At 40.6% G+C, this 27,275-nt stretch overlaps 1 protein-coding gene across 2 annotated transcripts; it reads left to right on the forward strand.

Annotated features, from left to right (window-relative positions):
- The first annotated feature begins 6,416 nt into the window (after positions 1 to 6,416).
- IMPDH2 (inosine monophosphate dehydrogenase 2) lies at positions 6,417 to 26,118 on the forward strand. 2 transcript variants are annotated; one of them, XM_026717969.2, is made up of 15 exons: positions 6,417 to 6,596; positions 11,172 to 11,220; positions 11,453 to 11,554; positions 11,866 to 11,940; positions 12,845 to 13,051; positions 14,625 to 14,712; positions 15,678 to 15,877; positions 16,213 to 16,303; positions 17,516 to 17,611; positions 18,027 to 18,098; positions 22,800 to 22,943; positions 23,578 to 23,722; positions 24,009 to 24,152; positions 24,400 to 24,483; positions 25,812 to 26,118. In XM_026717969.2, exons 1-15 carry the CDS (start codon positions 6,499 to 6,501, stop codon positions 25,831 to 25,833), a joined length of 1,617 nt encoding a protein of 538 aa, XP_026573754.1. In that variant the 5' UTR covers positions 6,417 to 6,498; the 3' UTR covers positions 25,834 to 26,118. The 2 variants fall into 2 exon arrangements, with proteins under 2 accessions (XP_026573754.1, XP_026573755.1); XM_026717970.2 differs by lacking the exon at positions 18,027 to 18,098.
- Positions 26,119 to 27,275: the final 1,157 nt, after the last annotated feature.

Consider the following 27,275-nt stretch of genomic DNA (forward strand, 5'->3'; position numbering starts at 1 on the left):
ATAGGAACTATGTTTTTCTGGGACCAAGCCCAGTATTTTGGTTTTTTTAAAATTTCTGCATTATAAAATTTCGGCCGTTGTCTACTTAAAGATATTATGATGACGACTTCAGATTTTCCGCCATATTTTTACCAGTTAGAACTTAATACCGGTGTGATTGTTCAGTTCACCATTAATGTTACAGTTTTTTCCCCTTTCTCATAAAGCAACTTGACTGAGATTGGAATTAAAGTCTGTGTAATTCTGATTGGTTTTCTGAAAAACACATTTTTCTGCATTTAAGCCTACTGTTACAGATACATTATAGAAGAGGGCAAGTAACAGACATCTATGAAAATTTACCTGCTGCTTTCCTGAAAACTGCATGAGAAAATAGTGCTATTTGGTTTTGGTTTTGTTTTTTTAAAAAGGTACAATCAGTACACATCCCTATTCAGGAAGAAGAGTAGTTCTGCACAGAAAGAAAGGAGCAGAATTGCAGGAAAAGTTGTGTTCTCCCTCAGGCAAGGAAACGTAACACTGTTCCTGATAACGATCTGCAACTGTGGTCCAAATAGGTACTTCGGTATTCCTTACATAAGTGTGTGTATGCACAGACATGCCTACATATTATACAATCATGTGAAAAAAAAAGTACATCCCATATAAAGATTTTTTTCTTTTTTAAGATTTGTGGATATACCAGTGTTTTATCTTTAAACAATACGTAAAGACAATGGTGATGTAGTTGAACAAAAACACAAAAAAATGAGTTTATTTTTATTAATCAAATTTATATAGCAGCCTATCTCACGGGCAGTATCTGGAAAGCGTACAACTATCCAATAAAACAAGGATGGTAAAACTTGGCAATCATTTAAATAAATAAGACATGCCATTTATTTCTTGGGAAAAACAACCAACAGCCTTGGATCTTATCCCAGATATTGCCTCCTTTGGCAGAAACAATCTGAAGTGTTTCTTATAACCATTTCCCACTTTCTTCTGACATCTGCTGAGAGTAATTTTTCCCACTCTTTCACGGATAATTTTTAAAGCTGTTCAGACTTTGCTTAGGTGTAATGCTTGAGTTTTTTGCATACATAGCCTGTTCTAAAATCACTTGACAATATATTCATTGGATTTAGACCCCAAATTTGAGTTGGCCATTCTAGAACACTCCATTAATTTATTTTTTTCAGCCATTCTTTGGTTAACTTCCTGGAATGTTTAGAGTCTTCGTGTTGTGAGGTCCACTTTCTGTTGAGCTTCAATTTTCTGACAGATAGCCTCACATTATCCTCAGGCACTGTCTAATACAATGAAGAACCCATAGTAGCTTCTGTGATGATGAGCTGTCCAGGCTGTTACGCAGCAAGGCAGCCCAAACCATAACATTTCCACCAACCTGGTTTATAGTTGGCATCAGGTTCTTTTGAGTTTTATAAAATGTGTTTTCTGATCCTGTTGCCAAATGATCCTATCATTGCCTCATCTGTCCAAAGCATATTGTATGAGAAGTCTTAGATTTTATCTAGGTACTTAACTGTTTCATCTTGCTACACCTCCCATGTAGATCTAATTTGTGCAACTGTTTTGTAACAGTAGGCTCACACACTTCAACATCAGTAGTGGTAAGAGCGACTTGATGGTTGTGAAATTCTGGAGTCCCTAGAGACATCTTTCAATAATTTGCATTCTGCTCTTGTGCTGAATTTAATGGGATAGCCTGGCCTGAGCAAGTTAGCAGTTGTTTGAAATCTCTATTGTAGATGATGTTACAAGCAGTGGAATAATTGGTGTCTAATTGTTCGGCAAATTTTAAAAAATCTCTTCCCATTCTCTAAGGCACTTTTCTGAAGGCCTCAGAGAACTTTTTCAATTTAGGCATGGTGGCAGTATACACTTCCAACAACAAAGAGCGAACCATCTCTGAAGTAAATATAGTTCGATACTTCCAATAAGGAAGGTTCCAACCAGTTTCTCTCTTAATGATATTCTAATCATTTGCACCTGATTTAGTGCACCTGATTTTAGCTTTAGCTTTGAATAGTGATAAATGTAGGGGTGCGTTTGCTTTTCTATATATGAAGTTTGAATTTGTTTACAAGTAGTCTTGACTTGTGATTGCAATTGGAACCAGAATTTATTACTAAGCAAGGCAGTTGCTAAAAGAGTTGCACCTGATTTTAATACCTTTTTTGTGACAGTTAAGTGAATCACATAGTATAGATGAACCCAGCTTCCCCCATTGACTTTGCTTATTGGAAGCAAGTTGGGAAGGTTGCAAATGGTGATCAAATGAACCTGGGAAGCTACAACCATCATAAATGCTGGTAATCCTTGAGTTATGAATGTAATGGAGACTGCCCATTACATTCTTAACTGAAGGATTCATAGGAGTGAATCACATAACTTGAACATGATCACCCCCTGCTTTCACCCACAAATTTGCTACTTGAATGCGTGGGTGATTAAGTGCATGAGGTATCTCAGGGTGGGGAAGGCCATTGCGGGGGTGTCTAGTGATGGAACAGGCCACTCAAGGCCTCCCTGACCCACTGAGACACCTCATGCTTCCGCCCACCCATCCTGCTCTGCTGGACTCGCCGCCACCTCTGTTGCGGTTCCTTTGCCTTTGATGGAGAGGAGAGCAGGACAATTTCCCTTCCAGTATCCCATCCGCTTGCAAATGCTTTTTGCACTGAAGAATGAAGTGTTCTGGATGCCGTGATCTCATGCAAATTCAGGTACATGCAAAAGCATTTATAAGCGGATTGGACGCTAGAAGGAAAGTAGTCCTGCTCTCCTCTTCCTCAGAGGCAAAGAAATGGCAGAGAAGAGAGAGATCTTTGCAAGGTGAGTCTGGTGTGGCAGGATGGGAGGGGGGAAGCAGCTGTGGGGAACGGGGAAGGGAACAGGGTGAACGTTGCAGTGCCTCTGTGGTCCTTTGTAAGGACGAATGACTGCTGTGGTGCTGCAACATTCGTAATTTCGGGACTTTGTTGTAAATACTTGGGATTATCATGTAACTTCGGTCACTAATTGAACTGTCATAACTCAAGGATTACTTGTACTTGCCAGGCACGTGAATTATGATCATGTGACCATAGGAATGCTGCAGTGGTTGTGTGAGGGCTAGTTACAAGTCACTTTTCAGTGCCATTGTAACTTTGAATAATCAATAGTTGGGCACTACTTATATTTAAATTACACAAAATGTAAATAGTTATGTTAACATATCCTCTTTAACAATATTGTTGAAATGAAGACCAGATAGCTACATGTTGAAATATATTGAAAAACATTTCAACAGGTGTGTACTTTTTCACATATCCATACATGCATCTTAGCATAGAAATATAGGGAATATATATGTATCCTACATGGTCAATCTTGGTATCAATGCCATTTCTATGTTTAAATAGATTAATATTTTAAGTTACTCATAAATGTCCTCTCAGCTCTTTTGTAAATTATTTATGAAACATGTTTGTCTACATTTTCTTTAAGATTCAAAATACAAGGGACCCAAGTACTTTTGAGTCAAACACAGAATATCCCTCACTTCTAAGACAATGGTTATTAAACTGTTTGACCTGATTTCTCTTTTTCCTAGTCTGGAATAATGTCATTATCTCCACAAAAATTGTTTTTCTCAAGTTTATTGGCAGTAGCCATCCCAAATGGGATCTTTAACTCACATACACAAAATTACAAATGGCTCTTTTTAGTTTAACAACCACTGTTCTAAGGCCCTAAAGTATTCATGTTTCTCTCCCACAAATATTACTGGCCAGAACCGTTGCATTTTGAAAGGCAAATTGATCTTCCAACACAGACTACTTACATATTTAAGAGAATTTCATGTATTCCAGCATTTCTTGTGCAAAAATTTTCAAAATGAATAAATTTTGTGACATAGGAAAGTATCACATGAAGAGTAGATTCTCTCCATTTATGGAATGAAATACAAATCCAATTTTAGACCACACTCGGGTACAGATGTATCGGTTTGCATTTCAATAAGTTGAGGAAAATATGTAGCTGTTTTTAAGATGCAAATGTTTGAATCTGGAAGACTATACAGCCCTAATACTTTGCATCCTGTGTTCAATTGGCAATACATTAACAGGTTGGAGAATTAAAAGCAAAACATGAACAATTTATTTTCCAAAATAAATAATTAATTTGCTTAGGAAACCACTTTTGAAACAATTTGAAATCTTGAAAGAGATTGCATTGCCTATATATACGGTATCTCAAGTTTGAATCGAGGCTGTTTATCAAAACGTTGATAAGGATAAGCACTGGCACATTGGCTATAAAGCTGAAGTGGTGGCTTTATTTCTCCTGTCAACTGAAAGTAGTCCAGAGTTATGATCTTTTTAAAAGGATGCAGTAAAGTTACAATAATAAAACATTCCCTTCTTAGTAGGTTTGACTTGGAGGCCACCTTCTGGCTGTAAATGAGGGAGACAAGCTACACAGTAAACTAGCCTTAAACGGTACCGGTTGAATGGGACTGTAAAGTTTTGGAGACAATACCATTGACGGAGGGTGGAGGAGTGAATCCCATACAGTACTATCTTGCTAATCATCCTAAGGAAAAGCTGAGGAGAGCCCAAGACTGGTACCGGCAATTTCATGCATATTACCTTGTTGCTATTTCTGCGCAGCCCCCAAGCCTCGGAAGCCTTTCTCTGAGCCTTGCTTCCTTGGCACCTCTAAGTGGGCAAAGTACTACCAACGAATTGTTGGTTTATTGTCATTGCATCTCATACAACGAAATCAAACACCATCTTCAGTGCACATCATGACCATAAACACAAGCACACATCCTTTACTCTCCACACATTGAACCGAAAACCCCTGACACCGCACCAATGCTGCACTATACAGCAGAATTCAAAAGAGCTGCTGCCTTGGGATAGAAGCTGTTTTTCAGCCTACTTGTCCTTGTTTTTATTCTCCTGTACCGTCTGCCAGGTGGTAATAGTTCAAAAAAAGGGTGCCCAGGATGAGATGGATCTTTGAGGATGTTTTGAACTTTCTTAAGGCAGCGGGAGCTTAATAAAGCTCTTCCAAAGAGGGGAGAGACCAATGAAGAACCCTCTGGAGTGCTTTCCTATCTGCCACTGCAATTGGCAAACCATACAGAGATGCAGTAAGTTCAGGTACTCTATGATGCAGCCACAGAACTGTCACCAGCAGTTTTTCATTCAGTTGTTTTCTGAGAAGTCTCAGGTAGTATCTCTGCTGGGCCCTTTTGACAAGGGCTGCAATGTGAGCACCCCAAGTCAGGTCCTCTTTTAGGGTAACACCCAGAAACTTAAAACTGGCCACTTGCTCTTCTCTGTGTTCATTGATAAGCAAGGGCTGGATGTCTGATCTGTTCCTTCTATGGTCAACTATAAGCTCCTTGGTCTTATTGGTGTTGAGGACCAAGTTATTGTCATCTCGGTAGGCAGACCCATCCCCCTTGCAGATGAGTCCCACCACTGTTGTATCATCTGCAAATTTGGGCAATAGTATTACTAGCGTGAGTGGGAATGCAGTCGTGCAGTCATCACACAATTGTGACTGTAGGGCTGAAAAGTAAACTCCAACCCAGTGAGTGTGTCAAAACACAGCCTTATAATGGAGATTTCGCTGATTTCCTGGCTGCCACAAATTAAATTACATTTGCAACAGATAAAGCCTTCCCGTTACGATTTCAGATTTTATATTCTGGTTTTGTATTTTACCCGTTTACTGAAATGTGATGTGAACGTGCCATAGGATAAATCAAAGAAACAGAACTAGTCCACGAGTTTGATTCTCGGGAGACTTTCTACTTTTTAAGCCCAGAGGATTCACTTGCTTTGGAGAGTCACGTCAATGGGTGCCCTGCAGCTGAAACTAAAGAACGAGAGTGCTTTGTTCATGAGGCAACTGGACTTTCCGGTTTTTCTTTGAAGACGAAAAAGCTTCTCATCCCAAGAAGCTGCTTCAGTTCTGACTGGATGGTGGTGGGGAACGGAAGGATTCTGAGAATTCAGTCAGAGCTGAAGAAGCTTCTTGGATGAGAAGCGAAACGTCTTCAAAGAAAAAAAACCAAAACATCCAGTTGCCTGTTGGGAAGGAAAAAAAAAAAAAAAAAAACCACCTTTGGGACAACCATGACCTGGATGACTGAGAAACTCCCGAGACATTTGAAGATCGAGAGAAGAGCGCCAGAACGGTCCGAGCTTATTTCGGCGAGCGAGCGAGGACACGCCCCCTTCCTCACTTTTCAGCTCGGCTTCCAAGGGGAGCGGAGGAAAAGAGCAGCCCCGCCTCCAAGGAGCTTGGAGAAAGCCGCTTTCCACTGACGTCACCGGGCCTACGTCGCGGCGGAGGGGCGGGGCTCTTCGCGCGCTCCTTTCTTTTCTGTCTCGCGGCGGTGACGTCCCGGTCTTTCTGAGGCCGGGAGGCGCGGGAAACTATCCAGCGCGCGCGCGCTCAGCAGTCGACTTCCCCCCCCTCGACCGCCCGGCTATGGCAGATTACCTGATCAGCGGCGGCACCGGCTACGTGCCGGACGACGGGCTAACGGCGCAGCAGATGCTCAACTGTGGCGACGGGCTGACTTACAAGTGAGCAGGAGGAGAAAGAGGGGAAGGGAAGGGAAGGCGGACGAGCGGGGCAGCTGATCTGCCATGCGGTGCTCGGTCAGGCGGGGCGGGGGAGAGGTGAGGGTGACGGAACGGGGCTTAGAAGGGGTGGGGTGGGGTGGGGGCATCCCGAGCCTGAGTTTCTCCAACCGGCTCGGCGGCGATCACCACTCACGCCACTCGTTCGGAGGTAGCGTAGCCGTCGCACCGTTTTTGAAAGTTGAAGGTGATGATGGACCGGGCGGGCGTCCAAAGAGGGCGACGCGGTTCTGGTCGTTTTGGCGGGGCGGGTTGTTGGCGGGGGTGGGTGGGGGGTCTCTGAGGACAGCTGCTCCGAAAGTGCGATCCTCGGGCAGGACCAACGTCTGGGGCAATCTCTGTTCCAGTTGTCGAGCATGGAAAGAACGGGGATGATGCCAGCTTTGGCGGGGGACGGGGGGGAACGGGGACGGACGGACCGAAAAGGAAGCTTAGGATCCCCTCGGAGTCTTGTAATGCCAAATCCGCTGGAGATAAAAGTGAGCTTTTCCCCCCTTAAAAGTTCACCGGCGTGCGTGATTATAATGTAGCCCGGTCCCCTCTCGGTTATTCTGATTTCTTAATAGCCGTCTGTAAAGGAAGAGAGGTGCCCCAAGCTTCCCCAGGTGGAGGATTTTTATAAGTGCAATTGTTGCATAGAATGAAAAACGATTGGAACAATGTTTATGGATGATGGTAGGAAATAAGGAGCCTTTAAACTCAAAAGGTTCCTGACGTAATAAATCTAATAATCTAGTAATAATAATTTCACTACTGTGACCTACCTGAGAACATAAGTTTTGCTTCCTTCCTAATTGATCTACTTTCATTGGGTGGTTAGAACTTGTTTCAGAATAAAATGAACATTTGTGGAATCATTCTTTACATTGCATATTGGTGGTCAAGGAGGAGTTCCTTTCTGGTCATTTTTAGCTATTCTTTCTATTTCCTGACATTCATAATGTTTAAATTTTGACATTTATTCTGCATACCTCAAAATTCTACACTTTGCAGGCTTATAAGGTAATGGTGTCTCTTAAATGTTGTGATCACAAATGTGAAAGAAAACATGTCTCTATGAACTATCTATGCCACTGGACTGATTGCTGTCCATTTTGGGGAGAGGGTAGTTCCTCCTAGGGAATCGTTTTATATAGTTTCTCAGGTTACAAGTTTGGACACAGCATATGCCACCTGTTGCTTCATGTGACCAATTTTAGTCCTTAGGTCATAATCTTTATATAAGAAACTGCAAGGGACAGTGAATGTACTCCAACCATGTTCTGAGCATTTTGTGCTAATGGTTTACAAGCCTCTCTATTACAGCCCAATTTATTTATATAGTTTATGTTTTACCTTTCACACTCAGGGAAGTTACCAGTAAAAAAATCGATAGTCAGTTCTTAAAATTCATGAGAATAGTCAAAATCATTATTAAGGAAGTTCACATGATAAGGCATGGTTATCAGAAAGTTTGAGATTACTTTTCCAAAAACAAAAAATGACTGTACATCACTTATATGGCAGAAACTCCAACTGCTAGATTTGTTTTCAATTCACCCTCTTCTTCTACACTCACCCCTTCATTAGCAAATGGAGTTTCATGTGATTCCAATTATCTTGGCGGAAGAGCATGTTTACATAAGTACTTTGTAAGTTTCTCTGTCTAGGAAGTCATTTGAGAAAGTGCTTTGAAAACAACTCCTATCCTGTAAGTTGATTGTCTTGTCTTACCAACAATACTCCCATAACAACCTGCCTTACAAAAACTGCTAACTATAAATAATTGTTATCTATGTGCAATATGCTTTGCAGTTGAAACATCGGATTCTTTATAAGCAATAGGCGTGAGCTGCTATCTACTGATAAATGCAGTAAATCCTGATAGCAAGCAATTTTTCTCATCAAGCATCCATATCCTTGTTAGCACTACTCATTGTATTGCATTGTAATGCAGAAAGTGAATTGCATATTACACATTTTAGTATCAGAATCATCACAAAGTTTGCACTGAGATTGTTAAGGCAGGTTCTGGGCAGATTTAAAAATTCATACAAATGTTGTATGTAAAAATGGCAACATTATAAAACTGTTATTTGTAAGCATTAATAGTGCAGAAGGTAGATTGGGATTACAAACGTGTGCAGAGGTTAAACATCTCAGTATTTATTGTGTGTTTTCAGCATAACCCTAGATATCTGTGTATATAAGAAGTTCAATCAATGGAAAGTTTTTTTCAGACTGGGAGATTTTCAAGTTTGAGTCATAGTTTGGTTAAACTTTAGCTAACATTTCCTCTTGAATGTCTATGGAGATTTTCAATCATCCAGTTTATGGATGTCCCCACGGTACTTTTCAAAAGGCAATTGGACTTTCTCGCTTTTTTTCCCTGAAAATGTTTTGTTTCTCATCCAAGAAGCTTCTTCAGTTCTGACTGAATAGTGGGGAATAGAAGGATTAGATGGAAACCCCAATAGATAAATGTATTACAGGGTGTTTACAAAATGCAATTGCCTGATGCCCATACTTTTCTGAAAGTGTTTCCCTATAACTAAAAAATCTTGATCATATTTCCTATCACAACTGGTATCTCTAGTTTAGGACTTTCACTCTAATTGGTAATAGTGAGTGAGGTCAGCTCCAACTCTCTTGACCTTCTGGGAGAGCCTAAAAACCTGGCTTTACCAGTTAGCTTGGAGTTCCAATGGGGGAGCATCATGGGGGAGGTGATTGATAGACTAACAACAGATCCCACCTCCTGCCTATCCTGCTCCCACTTTCTCCATCTTTTAATTGGGCCGCAGCATTTGGTTCTTCATAGTATTTTAATTTATGTCTTCTAGCTTTGCAGAGTTTTTACCTTTTTAAGATTATAAATTGCCCCAGGTTATCCTGTGGTAAGATGGACAGCCAATAAATTTTATAAATAACTGTTGTAATTTTCAGGGTCTCGAGATGAAATCTTGGTCAGCACAGCTCCTCCAGAAAGCAAGGAGTGACATCCATGTATATGCCCTAGCTATAATTACAGACTCTCTCCTTTGAAAAGGCAAAAACAAAAACAAAGTTCTGGAAATAGCAATTGGAGTTAATTAAGGTAGCCTATTGTGTCTTAACAAGCTTGAAGCCATCCCAAGACTATATAAATTGGACATGTGTATTTTAAAATAGATTTTAGTTATATAACAATTAAGTGGGCTGTTACTGTTGAAAATAAGTGCTAAAAAAAACTCAATACTATTTCTGAGAGATTTTCTTGGAAAATATATTGCTCCTGATTTCCTTAAAATCTGTGGCTTATGTTATGTTAAGGGTAAATATTTGCTTTTGCTAATTATATTGAATCCTTCAAAATTGTTCAATTTTTTGTTCTTGCATTTTATCTTCCCTTTTGAGACCAGTGTTAAAATCAAATGAAAAATTGCTGCTGGTGACTTTCTACTATAGAGAGCTTTTCAACTTACTGCACTTCTGTATGGTTTGCCAATTGCACAGTGGCAGATAGGACAGCGCTCCAGAGGGTTAACGTCATTGCCTAGAGGATCACTGGTTGCCCTCTCCCCTCTTTGGAAGAGCTTTATAGCTCCCGCTGCCTTAAAAAGGTTCAAAACATTCTCAAAGATCCATCTCATCCTGGGCACCCTTTTTTTGAACTATTACCATCTGGCAGACGGTACAGGCCAATAAAAACAAGGAAAAATAGGCTGAAAAGCAGCTTCTATCCCAGACCAGTAACTCTGTTGAATTCTACTGTATGGTGCAATATTAATGCAGTATCAGGGGTTTTCAATTCAATTGTAAAAAATGTAAAGGATGTGTGTTTTTGTTTTATTTTTATAGTTTTCTTATGTATGATTTACACTGAAGATGGCATTTAATTTCGTTGTACGAGGTGCAATGACAATAAAGTAAACTAAACTAAACTCGAATCTATGGCTTATGTAATGTTAGGGGTAAACTTTTGCTTTTGCTAATTATCTTTAATTCTTAAAAATTTTTCAATTTTATATTCTCTTCCCTTTTGGGACCAGTGTCAAAATAGGACTATGGCTCAAGTGTTATGGCTGCATAGGTGTGTGTGAGATTTGATGAAGCCTGCTAGTTTGACCATTGTTTTGGATCTGCAGTTTTGGCCTTGCATGCACATGCGAATTTCTTAGGATATATTATGTTGAAGTTCTGTGACTACAATTAGTGACATAATTATCTTCTTTGAAAATCAGCAAAAAAAAACCTTCTTTGGATTGAAGAGGAAAATAAGCTACACAAGTCATCAGGAAATAATTTTTGAGGGGATGGAATTAAGTTCTGTAATTATTAAGAGGGTTAGATTATTCTTATTAAGTAATAACCTTTCTAGTTGCAGCATTTTGAGTCTGGACCTTAGTATCAGAGTTTCTGGGATATGAATTATGGCAAGCAATTTCTGAAACATGTTACAAAAATTCATAAAATCGAAGCTATATTTACATGTTAAGAATTGTGTATTTATATCAAAAACAAGCTCAATAACATGTTTCTTCCTTATTCATTATTCAGTGACTTCCTTATTCTCCCTGGCTACATAGATTTTACTTCAGACCAAGTGGTGAGTATGGGATTGGTGTTTGTGTAGCATATAAAAAGAATGTTCTGAATTAACTGCTTTCTTCTTTAATAATACTAATGTTTTATTGCCATAGATGTTTTTTAAAAAACATATTTTTAAATTCTTTATAAATTAAATATTTTTAAATAGTTAGTACTCATGTTAGCAATCTTGAAATATTTTGAAATGATGCAACATTTTGTTACTGTTCTGTTATTCTGTTTATTTTAAGGACTTGACTTCTGCTCTAACCAAGAAGATAAGCTTGAAAACCCCCTTGGTATCCTCCCCTATGGACACCGTAACAGAGGCCAGCATGGCTATTGCAATGGCAGTAAGTAAATAGAAGTGGAGAGAGGGAAGGATTGACATAATCTGAAGCGGGGTTGTTTATATTTGAGAAATGCAGCGGGGTATCATGATGGCTTATAAAACTAAAAGGCTGAGTTTTACACATATTCTTCAAAGTATGTATTTCTGTGATATCAGTCTTTTCTAACACTATGTCCTTCCAAGATGGAATCTTCTCCTTAAATAACTGCATCAGTCTGGGAAGCATTCCTGCTGAAATTGTTGCCTCTTGGCAGGTGGCAGTGAAAGAACTTATTGCAGTTTTAGCATGTTTTTCCCCCTGTTTTTGTTCAGCTCACAGGAGGAATAGGATTCATCCATCATAACTGTACCCCAGAATTCCAGGCCAACGAAGTACGGAAAGTTAAGGTAAAATCACAAATATCTGTGCAAGTTATTATAGCTGGAATGAAAGATCAGGTGACAAGCTGAATTGATAAGTGACTGCATGCTTCCTCTTCTTCCCAAATCCCCTGTCTTGTGACAGTTAATGTCTTATAATAGTTAGTACTTGCATTTAATTAAAGCTAATTAAAGTCTTCTGATCAGAGTTAAGATCAGCAATTGGTGGGCCCTAAAGCAGGATATATTTAGCTGATTCTAATTATGTTGGCATTACTAATTTATACAGTACAGTACACTACTATCATTCTACAGTAAGTTTTTAGCTGTAAACTGCCCAGAATCAATTTCAGAGTAAGATGCATTGGAATCTAAATTTAATAGATAGATAGACTATAGTTCCTTTGATGCACTGGGATATGAGTTTCCCATTCTGTATAGCTAAAATTGTAGTATGCACTGTTATTTGCATGCTGGTTAACTTCACCTAAATGCACATCTGTGTTCGGTACTTTGGAGAATCCTCAGTTGTTCTTCAGAGCCATAGCATTACATGCTACAGTAATAATTGTTCATTATTCAAACTGGAGAGCCAGTTTGGTGTATTGGTTAAGGTGCTGCCTAGTAAACCAGGAGATTGTGAATTCTAGTCCTGTCTTAGGCATGAAAGCTGGCTAGGTGAATTTGGGCCAGTCACACTCTCTCAACCAAACCTACCTCATAGGGTTGTTGCTGTGGGGGAAAAAAGAGGAGGAAGGAGTATTAGATATGTCTACCTCCTTGAGTTACTTGTGAAGTAATAAAGGCAGGATAAGCATCTAATAAATAAATAATATCAGAAGATCTGGCATAGATAGAGAACACCCTACTAGGAGTGATATGACTCTTCTTTTCATGTTTCAGTCTTCTATTTTAATGTGTCCTATTCCAGAAATATGAACAAGGATTTATCACAGATCCGGTGGTGCTGAGCCCTAATGATCGCGTCCGAGATGTGTTTGAAGCGAAAGCCCGTCATGGATTCTGTGGCATCCCCATAACAGACAATGGGAAGATGGGTAGCCGGCTCATGGGGATTATCTCATCACGAGACATTGATTTCCTGAAAGAGGAAGAGCATGATCTGCCTCTTAGTGAGGTTGGTGAAGGAATTCCCTGAAAGAAAAGAAAGGACTTCAGTCCTCATTGTTGTATGCCGACCAATCATAAAGAAATTTGGTTAATAATGTATTGATAAGAAAGATAGGCTTTATTCTGTTGCCTTTGTTGATACCATGCCATGTTTTGTGATAGTTGCTTTTGGGGAAGGCTTGCATTTGAGCCAAGTCACCTAGGATTTACAATTAAATATTACGTATTTTTTTAGTTTTGCAGTCTTTCCCCCCCCCCCTCAACAACTGCTTTCTAAAAATATATTGTGAGGCTTGCTCCTGTTTTCCAGAGAGCATGTAGCATAGCGTTTGTTTTTGCAAGCTAATATTTCCCTGTTCAGCCAGCCAACTTACTTTCCATTGCCCAATGAAAAAGCCTTCTGGAATTAGCATTCATGTAACTACTGTAACTGGATGTGGAGGGATAGCACTGCAGCATTCCAACCTGTCTTACCCTTGGCTCTGATTCCCTGTGCTATTTTTTGGCTTTGTACTGACAAAATCAGCTAATAGCATGATTTAAAGTTCAGAGAGAAATTGTAACACATTTCTAAAGGATGTCTGATAACGCTGGAAACGGGAAAAAGAAAAGCTACATTTGGTTACCCTGAAAAGCTCCAAATAGAATTTCTGTGAGGACAGACATCTTAATCCTTCAGTCTTCCGACATCTACAGTCTATCTGTAGGCAAATAAGAATGTGTACCTGTGTCTAAGCTACGCTGCTTCAGTTTGTAGCTGGAGGCACTTGTGATGAAACGTTTGCCATTTAACACACTAATACAAGGGTCTCAAACACAATTTACCTGGGGGCCGCTGGAGGCAGAGTCTGGGTGAGGCTGGGCCGCATAATATTATACTTTATATTTATATTATACACTAATATTATACTTTCATATCACGGTGGGGGCCATAGGATATCGTCCTGCGGGCTGCAATTGGCCCATGGGCCGCGAGAATGAGACCTCTGCACTAATACATACAGCCCATCTAAAATAATTAGATTCCAGCAGGGAAAACCAATTCTAGCACTTTCTCTGCAGTGTTCCTAGCTATAAGATCTGTAAGTGATTAATACAGAATAGCATTAGTTTCAGTTTTCCTAATGTTGTTGATATTATATAGAATCATAAGGTAGGGAGGGACATTGGAGGTGAAAAATATTACTGATGGATTTTCTTTTATTTTTAAGAATTATTTCACATGTGGTTTTGAAACTGAACTTTAAATCTGAAGTTTTGTCTGAAAAAGATCTTTAAAAACTGATAATTAACATTAGCTGAGAAGCCAAATAGAGACAATTAATTTGAGTTGTGTAATTCCTGATTTGAGGCTAGTAATAATGTCTGGCTCTAAGTTACTTTCCTTCCATTATGTTAATTTGCTCTTTTCCGCATTAAGCTAATCGTATCAAGTCTGACTCTGAAATGTCTTCCTTCTTCCATAATAATAAATACATTAGATTACTCCGGACTGACAAATATTTCCCTTAGACAGTGCTGCTTTTCTCAGCCAAATTGAAAAGGACATTTGTCTTACTTCAGTTATTTATTTTTCAAAGATCATGACCAAACGGGAAGATCTTGTTGTAGCTCCTGCAGGAGTTACATTAAAAGAAGCGAATGAAATCTTGCAGAGGAGTAAAAAAGGTATGTGAGAATAGCTATAAAATAGTTTATATATGTGTGTTATATGACACTAACCCGTTTCCCCCAAAATGCAACCTACTCTAAAAATAAGCCCTAGCTTGATTTTTACACATGCTCCCAATATAAACCCTACCCCCCAAAAGAAGCCGTAATTAAGATCCTACTTACTCCAGAGTACACGGGTAAAAATTAAGCTAGCGTGGGGATGTGGTGGTGGAGCTGCCCTACTACTTACCTTTGGACAGCTGTAGCCAGGCCTTGCACACCCCGACACCTGACTTGCTGACCCATTTCTTCTGTAGCCAGCAAGCTTTCCTAAAGGCCTCTGTAGCTGATAACAGACCCCAGATTGACCTGAAGCTCTGTTATCGGCTGCAGAGGCCTTCAGGAAAGCCTTGCCGACCAGAGAAGAAGTTCCTGAAGGCCTCTGACAGCAAAAAGGAGGCCGGGGGGCGATGCACGCAAATGAGGTTAGTCAGTGGATGACATCCCACGAAAATTAAGACCTGGCGCCTTTTTTGGTGGCAAAAAAAATAAAAAATGAGACAGGTCTTATTTTAGGGGAAACACAGTATTACATTTTTCATCCTGTACTTAACTTTAGGGTTTTGTTAGCTTTATGGATTTGTTGCTGCGATGTCACTAATAATCACGAATCCTAACCTCTGAAGTAAATATGCTACATTGTGCAGTCTCAGCATTTTCCAGTGTAGTTCTAGTTTGTTAGAATAGGACCATATTGTTTAAAGTGAGGCAATTCAGATATATTGTTCGGTGACATACAAATAGCTACAATAAATAAATAATCCCATTATCTATTCAGGGGAAAAAAACTATTGAGCTTCTGTGCTCACTTTTAGTAGGTTTGGCTAAGCCAGATTTGAATAAGCCCTCATGAAAAAAACCCAAAATTGTTCCTCGGAAATAACAGCAGGGTTGATCGTTGTTATTTTTTTAATGTCAAGGAAAATTGCCAATTGTTAATGAAAAGGGAGAGTTGGTGGCCATAATTGCTCGCACAGATCTGAAGAAGAATCGGGACTACCCCCTGGCTTCAAAGGATGCCAAGAAACAGTTGCTCTGTGGAGCAGCCATTGGGACTCATGAAGACGATAGGTACCGCCTTGATCTGCTGGCACAAGCTGGAGTTGATGTCGTTGTGTTGGTAAGTGTTAGAGACAACGGGAGTCCCATGAAGAGTAGCAAGGGAGATAATGGCTGAACTTCGTGCTAGACACGCTTTGAAAACTAGGTGAAATTATTGCAATTGTTGTAGGTGTTCTGAGGGATTAGGACTTGTATTGTGGAAAGTTGCTGCTTGATTCAATTAGATCTTATGCTGAGCTGCTTCAGTTTAAATTCAGTACTAACGAGTAACTGGAAAGAAGAACTTGGCAAGCATTGGTACAGAATGTTAGATTCCAACTCAAATGGCTTTAGTTTTTTTTTTTTTTTTTTGAAGGAGCAGTACAGGAATCTTTTTCTACCTTTTCTTCTTAGGATTCATCTCAGGGGAACTCCATTTTTCAAATCAACATGATCAAATACATCAAAGAGAAATATCCTCATCTGCAAGTCATTGGAGGCAATGGTAACTATTAAGCTTTGGTTTGTAATGAAGCCGGTATTTGTCTGATGAACATTTTTGCCGATTATGCTGAGTTCATAAAATGCGCTATGGGTGAGGAGACAGGTGCATTGATATCTTTATATCCTAAAATGACTGAAATGTGATAAATGAAAGATAGAAATTAGCAGTATCTTGAAGGGGAAACTAATAAAGATCAAGTATTTCTTCTGCATTACTGAACATGCAGTCCTCCAATTACAATCAGTTGTTTAATGACCATTCAAAGCAACAACAGATTTTTAAAAAGCTACTTACGACCCGTTCTCGAAATTACAACTGCTACCCACTCCAAGGTCATGTGATTGCACCTCAGGTCCTTGATTACTGGCTTCATTTATAAATGGTTGCAGGATCCCACAGTCATGTGACCATGGTTTGCAATGGGATGGTTTTTTTGCCAGTTTCTAGAAGAATGGATTTACTTAATGACAGGCAGGTTGCTTTATGACCATTGTAAAATCAAGTTAGGACACATGGTACCTCAAATTGCGACCCCAGTGACTGATGACCAAAATTCTTGGCTCTGTTGTAGTTCTCTGCCCTAGTAACAATCATCCCAATTTTCGATGGTTAAAGCAGATTTGTCCAACACAGTCCTGCAAGAATTGGAATTTGAGCCTACATTTCCCGCTGATGATATATAATGGCTTCCTCCGTAGGCCTTACCTTATGACCACAATTGAGGCCAGAATTTCCATGTAAGTCACTGCTGTTGTAAGTTGAGCCAGGCTGGCTTCTAGGACAAATTTATGCCAGTTGTTAAGCAAATCACCATCATTGTTAAGTGAATCCAGCTATCCCAGTGGGTGTTTTTTGCTGGAAGTCGGCAAAAAAAAGGTTGCAAATAGTGTGACCGCAGGGTGTGGCAGCTAGTCGTAGATGTAAGCCGGTTGCCAGGCACCTAATTTGTAATCTTGTAACCGCTGAGGAGCTGCCAAAGTTGTAACTGAAAGCGCACAGGTTGTGAATCACGATTCCTGAAGCTGTCGTAACTTTGAAGGTTTGTTAAATGAGCAGTCATAAGTCAAGGAACCACCTGTAATCTGAAAAACGGTCCTGTACAAAACTGTCCTGCTTGCTTGGAAGGAGGAGCCATGTCTTGCGGTGGAGCGGCGATAACCGCTACGTCAATGGAGTCCAATTTCCTTATACGTTTTTTCTCCCTTTTCTCAGTGGTGACAGCGGCCCAGGCAAAGAACTTGATTGACGCAGGGGCTGACGCTCTGAGGGTTGGCATGGGCAGCGGTTCTATCTGCATCACACAAGAAGGTAAAGGGTAGTGTTGCAGGCCCTCCATGCAAATTCGACCCTGTGGATTGCTGGACAAAAATGCATACAGCATTTTGGGAAGGGAGCGGGGTATGTGGTCAAATGGGTGATTAGATCCCTTTTGTTCTGTCCAAATTCTGAGGGTAGTGGCCCGAGATATTACTCTCGAGACTAGAAGAGCCCGTGAACATGTTGCAGGTGAATTGTGTATCAAATCAGCATCAACACAACGAAGAGAGCGCTTGTGGGTTCCTAAAGTCAGGGCAGTTTCATAGCTGGAGGTGTTTCCTTCTCCGCCCCCCGCTTCCTGCAGGGATTGGAGTGTGGCCTGGCTGCACAGTGTCCCAGTTCAGGAGAATATTGCTTGTTCCTCCCTCTTTATCTCTAAACTTGTGTGTGTTTTTGTCTTGTTCAGCTGCTCCAAAGGTCCCTCCAGACCTAAAGTCCCACAGCCCCAAATGCCCTTCCGCGGTCACTGGCACCTATAGTAAGTCATTGCCCCTTCCCTGCCCCGTAATTTTTGTGGCTTGGAGGACGGCTCTGATTGGCTGCCCATTATCTCCTCCTACCTTTCTGCTTGTTTTGAGAATAATCTGGTTAGAGACACGCTCAAGGTCTTATGGCTTTGGACACTGGTTTGTTAAAGCTGAGTGGTTGTTTTTTCCTGAGTTTTTTTTCCAAAAGCAGGGTTCTAAATGTTGTTGCTATCAAATGAAGGTTTCCTGCCTCAAATCCGTAACTGAAATTTGAAAAGGCTCCTTTGTTCTCTTCCTTGTCTTTATAGACCCAAAATCTATAATTACTTGCCACACGTTAAGTTATAATTTGAATCTCATTAACACCAAAAGTTAAATTGGTTAAATTTTCATTGTATGAAATGCAAAATAGGTAATGTGCTTTCCCTTTCAGATGTTAAATTGGCTATAGTATGAGTTGGTCTAAATTCTCCAGCTATTAAGGTTCATGTATAAAATGTGATTTCTGGACATAGGATTATTGGATACGTATTATGTTATGCAGGACAGTTCCAAAGGGGAAAAGTGACCCCATCGTGAGGTTTTCTTTTAGGGCTACACAGGTGGTGTTTTATGCCTGCCAGGAAGAGTATTTGTACTCTGATGAATGATTGCTCTAGGCAGTCATTTAAATGTTTTAATTAAATCTCTACCTCTATAATTTAAAATGAACCTTTATTCAGTTAAGTAATCCTTTGTAGGCAGTGTCTTCAGTGTTTGAAATGCTATAAACATAATTTGTGTTGCCCAATCAGTATACTTTTTCCTCTTAGAAATTATTTTCATGTATGAAAGAAGGTTTCAGCATATTTTGCTGTGGACATGTATCACCTCATAGATGTTTCTTATTGATCAATAAGAGACCTCTTGAAGGAAGGAAGCACTTGTTTCTCAAAGACTTCCTGAACCTTCCCTTTGTCTGAGATAGCTGTTTGCTAGATGTTCCCCAGATAAGCATGGCATTTTTCTTCTGATTGACAAACTTGACTGAATCTAGTAACTCATATAATTTTTCTAAACAAAAATCTAGTCCAGTGTTTCTCAACCCAGGCCACTTGAACATGTGTGGATTTCAAGTCCCAGAATTCCCCAGCTTGTTTTAGATTTTTTTAAAAAAAAACATGTAGAAAGTTTGGGATGTTATGGGTTCTCTTAAACCCTGGCATCATATTTTCTTCCGGTTTTGGAAATCTACCCTGAAGAATGCTAGTACTGTGGAATTAATTCAAAGAGCTCTCAAATAACTGAATTATGTATCTTTCCCCTTGTTTAATTGTTTTTAATGTTGCGGATTCTTGTGATATAAAATAGGTGCAGTATTTTTTTTTTAACTTGATACTGTATTTTTTAGTTTGGAGTTTAACATCAGGTGTATATTAAGCCAATTGAGATAGTTAGAAATTGCAAGCAGGTACTACATTTTTTTTCCTCCTACTCATATTTCAAAGCTCTGCTTAATATCTAAAGCAGGGGTCCCCAAACTTGGCAACTTCAAAACTTGTGGACTTCAATTCCCAGAATTCTCCAGCGAGCATAGCTGGCTGAAGAATTCTAGGAGTTGAAGTCCACAAATCTTAAAGTTGCCAAGTTTGGAGACCTCTGATTTAAAGATCCCACAAATTCAAAGTATGACTCAACTATGTCACATTGAATTATGCACACATATTACACTTATTTACAAAACTGCTGATTTAAACGGAGTGAATGTGTTCTGTATGTAAAGGGCCATTGGATCATCCTCCGAATGGGTGAAGAGAGAGTTTCCAAACTTTTAGCCATGCTTTGACAATGGTTAAATGTGAATAGAAGACTCATGCCACAAATCATAAGTTCTTCTGGTTTGGAACAGCTTTGTTTTACGTTATGTAATGTAATATCATCTTGGGTACAGATTACACATTTAATCATTGCCAAATCACAAACTGGGATGTGCAAAAACTTGTGCAGGAGAAGCTGGAGGCCATGTGAATGACACATGCACAACATGTTTGCCACTTAATTTATTTTATGGTTCAGCGTGAGCTGTGGATAGGCCTAAATGTTATGAGACTCTGGGCTGGAAAAAAAATTTTTTTTCCTGAATTCCTGGCAAATCACTGCCAGTCTCTATTGGACAACCAAGGAGATCACATGGAACTATACATTGCTTGGTGTCAGAAAGTGCTTCCATCCTCAGATATTATTAAAAATTCTGACCCCAAATAAACTATTACCGTCTTGGCATGGTTGGTACCAGTATTTTGGAGAGGATCAAAATTAAAACAGGCCATTACAATTGGCCTAGTTCCAGAACAGTTGGAGCAACCCTATTACAAGATTGGAATGTTACATGATGGAGCACCTGCACACCCATGATTAAAGTGGCTAAATGTCTAGCGAGGGCTTGAGTGTAGACGCAAGAACACAATAATGTGCTTAAACCATTCTTTTCCCAATTAAGCAAAGTTCTATTTACACGTTGCTGTACCTCACCATTAAAGGAGATTGTTGTATCTCCTTTTAGACAATTATATTCAATAAAAGGCTACATCTACCTATTTTGTATCTCTTATTTTTGAAAATGTAAATGGTTAAAACAGTTTCATGTCAAATTACTCTAGCAAATTTCAAACCCTGCTTTGAACCCAGTGCCACCTGTGTGGATCATGAAGCTGAGAACTGAATTCTCTCACTCCATGGTACCAAATGCTCATTTTTAAAGGGTTGGTCTCAATATACAATCGGTATAGTCATCAGCTTGCAAAACTCAGCTACTCAGGGATTTTTGCTTTTCTATTTTAGAGTATAACTGCATGCTTTAAAAATTATTTGGGAAAAAAAGTGTTTTGAGCCTTGCATGACTGGATGTCTCTCTGCTAGTTTATTCAAGCAGCTGGATCATTTTTCATGCTCTTGTGGAAGTTTGAGCGAAGTCTGGGCTCCTTTAAAGAATAGCAGAAGTGTGCTGAATTCAAGCAAGGTCCAAAGCAATTTTTCCAAACCATTTTTGAAGTGTGAGTTTGTGTACATCGCTTGATAGGTTTTAGAGTTCTTAACATAGAAAATTCCTTTTTTAACATTTTTTTTATCTTTGATATTTTTCTTTGCAGACGTGAGACCACCTCTTTAGGACTAACACTGTTTTGATTTTGCTGGCAGCCCATTTCATGGTTGATTTGAATTCCAGTTCAATGCAGTTGCTGTTAGTTTAAATTCAAACTGTTTGGGTTGCCTGTACTTGACCCTAGAAATTGAAAGGAAACACAACAGCTGAGTTGGTATAAAAGTGATTTGTGTGGGAACCAGTTTCTTGGAGAAGCACTGAGTTGACTTTGGCAGTGCAGACAGTACTGAAACTCTGCATTTAACGGGAAGTTTCTACTCTAATTTTGCACGGTTCTGAACGAATCTGAATCACTATTCTCACTAATGGCGAAAAAGATGTTTGAATTAAACGTCCACTGGGGTGATTGTCCTATTTGGTGGGAGGGAGGGGTGTTATTGATGTCAATCTCTGTGCATGGCCATGGCTATCCATGATGTATCAATTACAATCTGGGCACAATGGAAAATCTAGGCCACACAATTTGATGCAAAGCATAAAAGGGCCCTTGCTGATATATTTTGAAGATCTTTTTTTTTTTTGTTCCTCACTCATTGTGAGCTCTAAGCAGATGACAGTTTGCTTTGGTTTCAATCATCCTTGTTCCAGAGGTGGCTACCGTGTTTCCCCCAAAATAAAACCTATCCTGAAAATAGGCCCTAGCTTGATTTTTACATATAAGCCCTATGCCGCAAAATATGCCGTTAAAATCCCACCCACTCCATTGCACCTGGTTGCACAAGATGGGGCTAGGTGCACAGGTAAAAATCAAGCTAGGGCAGGGATGGTGGGGGGGTTGAGCTGCTCCGTATGCCCTGCACTCACTTGCCTTAGGACAGTTGCAGCCGGGCCTCTTACACCCCGACCCCTGCCTCTGAAGGCCTCTGACAACAAAATGGAGGCCAGGAGGTGCCACACAGGTCAATCTGGAGCTTGTTTCTCGGCCTCAGGAAAGGCCTCTGATGATGAAACGGAGGCTGGGGATGCCTTGTGCAAGCGGCCACAGAAGAAGTGGGCCGGCAACAGCCACACAGGTTCCTGCTGGGCAGTGCTGTCAGTGCCACTGTCGTGAGGTGAGACAGTGGAAAAGACATCCCTGAAAATAAGATCTAATGCCTCTTTGGAGGCCAAAAAAAAAAAAAAAAAAAGACCGGGTCTTATTTTTGGGGAAATACAGTAGATTGATTAAAAGTTCAGTGCAAGATACTGGATTCTGATCATCCAATAAAAACCAAGTCTTTTATTACAGATATTGACTATTACTGTGGCTAGAGAATGCTAGCTGCAAGTAGGTTGACTGGAACCAACCACTAATCCTCAGACGTGCATGGATTTATATCTGCCTCTGGGAAGATACCCTCGGAGGTTTGCCAGAATTGGAAAGACACACAACTCCCTTGATACACTCGGGGAAGAAATAGCTGAAAAGGATGCCTTTTCTGAAAATTGATTTGCTTTTTTTTTTGTTTCTGTTTTTGGCTCATGCCAAAAATGCCATGCACTTTGAGGACCCTTATATGTTAGGTGTTCTGCTGTAGAATAAAATTGACTACTTCTTTTGCTTCTTGTTATCTTCATCTGTCCCGTTTAGTCTTAGCATGTGGCAGGCCCCAAGCCACAGCAGTTTACAAAGTGTCTGAGTATGCGCGAAGATTTGGTGTGCCGGTGATTGCAGATGGAGGCATCCAGACGGTTGGACACATTGCCAAGGCCCTTGCCCTGGGCGCTTCTACGGGTGAGATTGGAACTACAGATGACTCACTAGCATGTACTTTCGGCTCATGGGATTGTGATCGTTTCCAGGCACAGCCTTTAGAAGGGAATGGAGTTGTTTGCGAACATAAGCCCATAAGATAGCTCTTGTATTGTACTATATATCATGTTTATGGCTCAAATGTATGGCTAGGAACCATGCCTATATTGGGGGACTTGTCAGTAAGTTAAGATACAGATAGATTAGATAGATAGATAGATAGATAGATAGATAGATAGATAGATAGATAGATAGATAGATAATAGATAGAAAGCACTTGTGTGTAATTATAGCTTCCCTCCTTGGAAATCTTCTAGTCCAACCCCCTGCTGAGGTAAGAAACCGTATACCATTTCATACTAATGGCTGTCCACTCTCTTAAAAACCTCCAGTGATGGAACACCCACAACTTCCGCAGGCAAGCTGCTCTACTCAGGAAATTCCTCCTTAGTCCTAGATTGCTTCTCTCCTTGATTGGTTGATGTGCATATACAACACATGGATGCCCTTAGCTTCATCCAGTTGATAGCTGATATCAGAGTTAACCCACTTCCTGTCGGTTTCTTTCCACATTCCCTCACACACTGTTGCTTGCATTTGTTTTCCCTGGTTCTAGTGATGATGGGGTCCCTTCTAGCTGCTACCTCAGAAGCCCCCGGGGAGTATTTTTTCTCCGATGGGATCAGGCTGAAGAAATACCGTGGCATGGGATCTCTTGATGCAATGGACAAGAACCTGGGCAGCCAGAACAGATATTTCAGGTAAGAGGAAGAGTTAGAATAGCGTGTAAACAAACAAATCCATGCAGAAAAGGGAAGGTATGTGTAAAGCTGAAGAAGTTAAAGGACTGTTTCACCCCAATAGGATTGCTTTCCTCTAGAAGGTTGCCAGAATGCATTTCTGAATAGATTAATACCTTTGGACAGGTATTTAATATTTTTTCTTCTTTAAAATATTTCTTTTCTCCCCTTTTTCAAGATAATTGGTGGATTGAACTGTCGCAGTTCTGCAGTCCTCACAGGCTTTTCTGTTGTTTGTTCTTCTCAGTGAGACGGATAAAATTAAAGTGGCCCAGGGGGTCTCTGGAGCTGTGCAGGACAAGGGCTCCATCCACAAGTTCGTGCCATACCTGATTGCTGGCATCCAGCATTCCTGCCAAGATATCGGTTCAAAGAGTTTAACACAGCTGAGGTGAGAGCAGGAAGAGTTTCCCTGCTGTTACCCTGATCTGTAGCTCAGTACCATTTCAGAGCAGTTGTTGGCATTGGCTGCACGCCTGTGATGGAACCGGGGTGTTTGGAAATCTGTGAGGCAAGACTTCGCTTCCTGATAAAGATCGACTTGGGTCGGTCGTACAAACTCCAGGCTTGTAGTGCCTGTGCTGTGCAGGTTTTTGTGCAGGTTGGGAACGCCGCTTTTTCTTCCCTTTAACCTCTAGGGCCATGATGTATTCCGGAGAGCTGAAATTCGAGAAGAGAACGACGTCTGCTCAAGTGGAAGGAGGAGTTCACGGCCTTCACTCGTAAGCTCGTTTTGTCCACCTTTTGTTCTGAATAAGTGGGGAATCCAAATGTCCTACAGTGGAGGCTGGGCTTTCCACACCAGCTCTCTTCTCTCCCTTCCAGTTGTTCTGAAGCAGCACTTAGAAAGGTTCTTGCCTTGCTTTCTGTGGCAGAAGATGCACATTTCCCTATTCTGGCTCTTGTCTTCTTCCCGAGAGCAAGCAAGCCTGCCCATCCACTCTGCCAAGGACTCTCTCTTAATTATGGCAGATCCCCGAGTTTCCTTTTTGTTGCTGTTTGTTTGCTACTTCTTTGTGTTATATAAGTTCAGTGGGTTTTCTTGCCTGACTTTCAAGCTGACAGCCGCAATGCACTGCTACAAATGAGTCAGAAGCCTTCTCTCATGTCTGGGCGTTTTTGCCCTCCCCCACATTGTGACAGAGCCATTGCTGTTTCTCTGGGGCATGTAGTAGGCACGAGAATTGCAGGCAATGGAAGCCAGCTTTCTTATTCACTACAATCTCCTTGACTGGCTCCACAGGGAATCCCTTACCATCTCTCCCCCCCCTCCCTCCGGCCTTCCACTCCTCAGAGATCTCCAGGGAAATCCACAGGAATCCCAGTCAGCCCACACCTTGTTTGGATTCAGGCCCAAGATTAGTGAACACCCAGCCCACAAGGGGACGAAAGTGCTGCAACCACCATTATGAGGCAACCCTAACTGCATCCATTACTAGTAGTCACCTTCTACAGCACTCTCCTCGGTCTTACCAGCCACCCTCCCCTCCCAAAAGGAGGTGGCTCCCTACTAAGAATATCCACTCTCCATCATGGGAGAGGTAAGTCCTAACCCAAGTTTTGTTTGAACTCTGGTTGCAAATTAGCTTTAGAGTTTCTGGTGTGGAAAATTGCATTCTTGATCACTGTATCTCCTACCACACAAGTATCAGGAAAGGGGGATTCTCTGTCAAGAAAGAATTTGCCATTAGCCAGCCAGGCACCATCACTATCTGAAGTCAGCCTTCATGGTTGAGGTGAATTGGATTTTTACTGGGGCCAGAATATGGTCCTCCTGATGCTCAGTTAGAAAGGTTGATACAAACTGGATGTGAAATAAAAAGTCAAGAGATAGATGATTTCCAAGTAGCCAGCTGTCACTTCACTTTTTCCTTTCCTTTCCTTTCCTTTCCTTTCCTTTCCTTTCCTTTCCTTTCCTTTCCTTTCCTTTCCTTTCCTTTCCTTTCCTTTCCTTTCCTTTCCTCTCCTCTCCTCTCCTCTCCTCTCCTCTCCCCTCTCCTTCCTCAGCCACATTTTGCTGTTGCTTAACACAATTCTTTTCATTTCCTAGATATGAGAAGCGTCTTTTCTGATGATGGGTCCCTTATGCATTTCCAGAGCCTCTTTTGTCACGTGGGGCTCATACAGCCACGATCATGAACTGCTCCCTTCACAGAAGTGCCATTTTGCTGAAGACGCAGAGCAACGTGCCATTTCCCAAATCATCAGCTGCTCTGACCAAGGCTGAAGAGAACTTATTCCAGAGATGGTGCTGTATGCTGACAGAAGCCTTGCAGATGTGTGTTCTTGCACTATTTTTACAATAAAATGTGAGGAACGACTCTTCACTTTCTCCAGTGCATCTGGGGATCAGTTCAGCCTGTCTTTTCTGTTGGCAGCTTCTAAAGGATTTGATCAGATACTTTCCAACGTACGTTAACAAAACCTTTCATATATGCGTACAGCCATCCATTTTACTTCCTAAAAATGATTTTCATCCATCCCCAGTGCAAATGTTGCACATTCCCTGTCACAGTCTTCTTAAAGTCATTTCCAGCTGTTGCTCTGCTCCATAGGAGAGATTATTTTTGGGAAGCAAGAGTTTCCAGCTTCCAGAGATTGTTTTATCCACCCCAAACTATATCTAAAAGAATTTACTCTTAGAATTGCATGAAAAAAGGCATCTGTTGGTGCTCCAGCCCAATGTTCAGGTTTGAAGAACACATTCTCTTCTAGTTTCAAAACAGATATATTTACCATCATCCAAGATCAATGTTAGTGGGAGGATTGTTGGTTATGCTACATTCATAGGCCTAGTTATCTGCTTGTGTGGGTAAGATCTGACACTTTTATATAACTTAACAAACATGTATACTGGTGGGTATAAATAAACAAGGCAGCATTAGCAAAATTACAGATTTACTTAACTGGGAAATAAAGTGAAATAAAGGTGCATGAATCCGCTGTAGGGAAAGATGGTATTTACACTTTAAACATGTTTTTTAAGCAGATCATTGCTGTTACACAGAAGAGTATTCCTTAACATTTTTACATATTTATTATCAAATATGAACTAATCAGGTTCAAGTCTCAAAATCTTGGAATGATGTTTTTCTTCTCTGGTCCATTACCTAGGTCCTGTGTTCTTCACAGTTAGGGCTGTTATTTTTTTAATGGTTTAACAAAACAGTAAAGCAAGATATGCACAGACAACTTGCTACTGTCACAGTAGCCTATAACTCTTGTAAACTAACTTTAGGAACTTTCTTTGTTAAAAATCACAAGTTTCTCAAATTCAGTCTGTTCTTGTTTTGATTGGCCTGGAAAAGCTAACAGTGAAATGTTTCTAGCGCAGGGGTGTCAAACTCGCAGCATCACGTGACGTGTCACGACCTTTTTCCCCCCCTTCGCTAAACCCGGGGTGGGGGTGGCAAGTGTGTGACGCAGCTGGCCTGTGGGCCACGAGTTTGACAGCTTTGTTTTAGAGGATCCTATGGGAGAATGGACAAATGTTTATTTGATGGCCTTTGGAACA

The sequence above is a fragment of the Pseudonaja textilis genome, chromosome 2 (genome assembly GCF_049901715.1).
Source record: "Pseudonaja textilis isolate UNSWEBS1 chromosome 2, rPseTex1.2, whole genome shotgun sequence".
In the NCBI taxonomy this organism is placed as follows: Eukaryota; Metazoa; Chordata; class Lepidosauria; order Squamata; family Elapidae; genus Pseudonaja; species Pseudonaja textilis.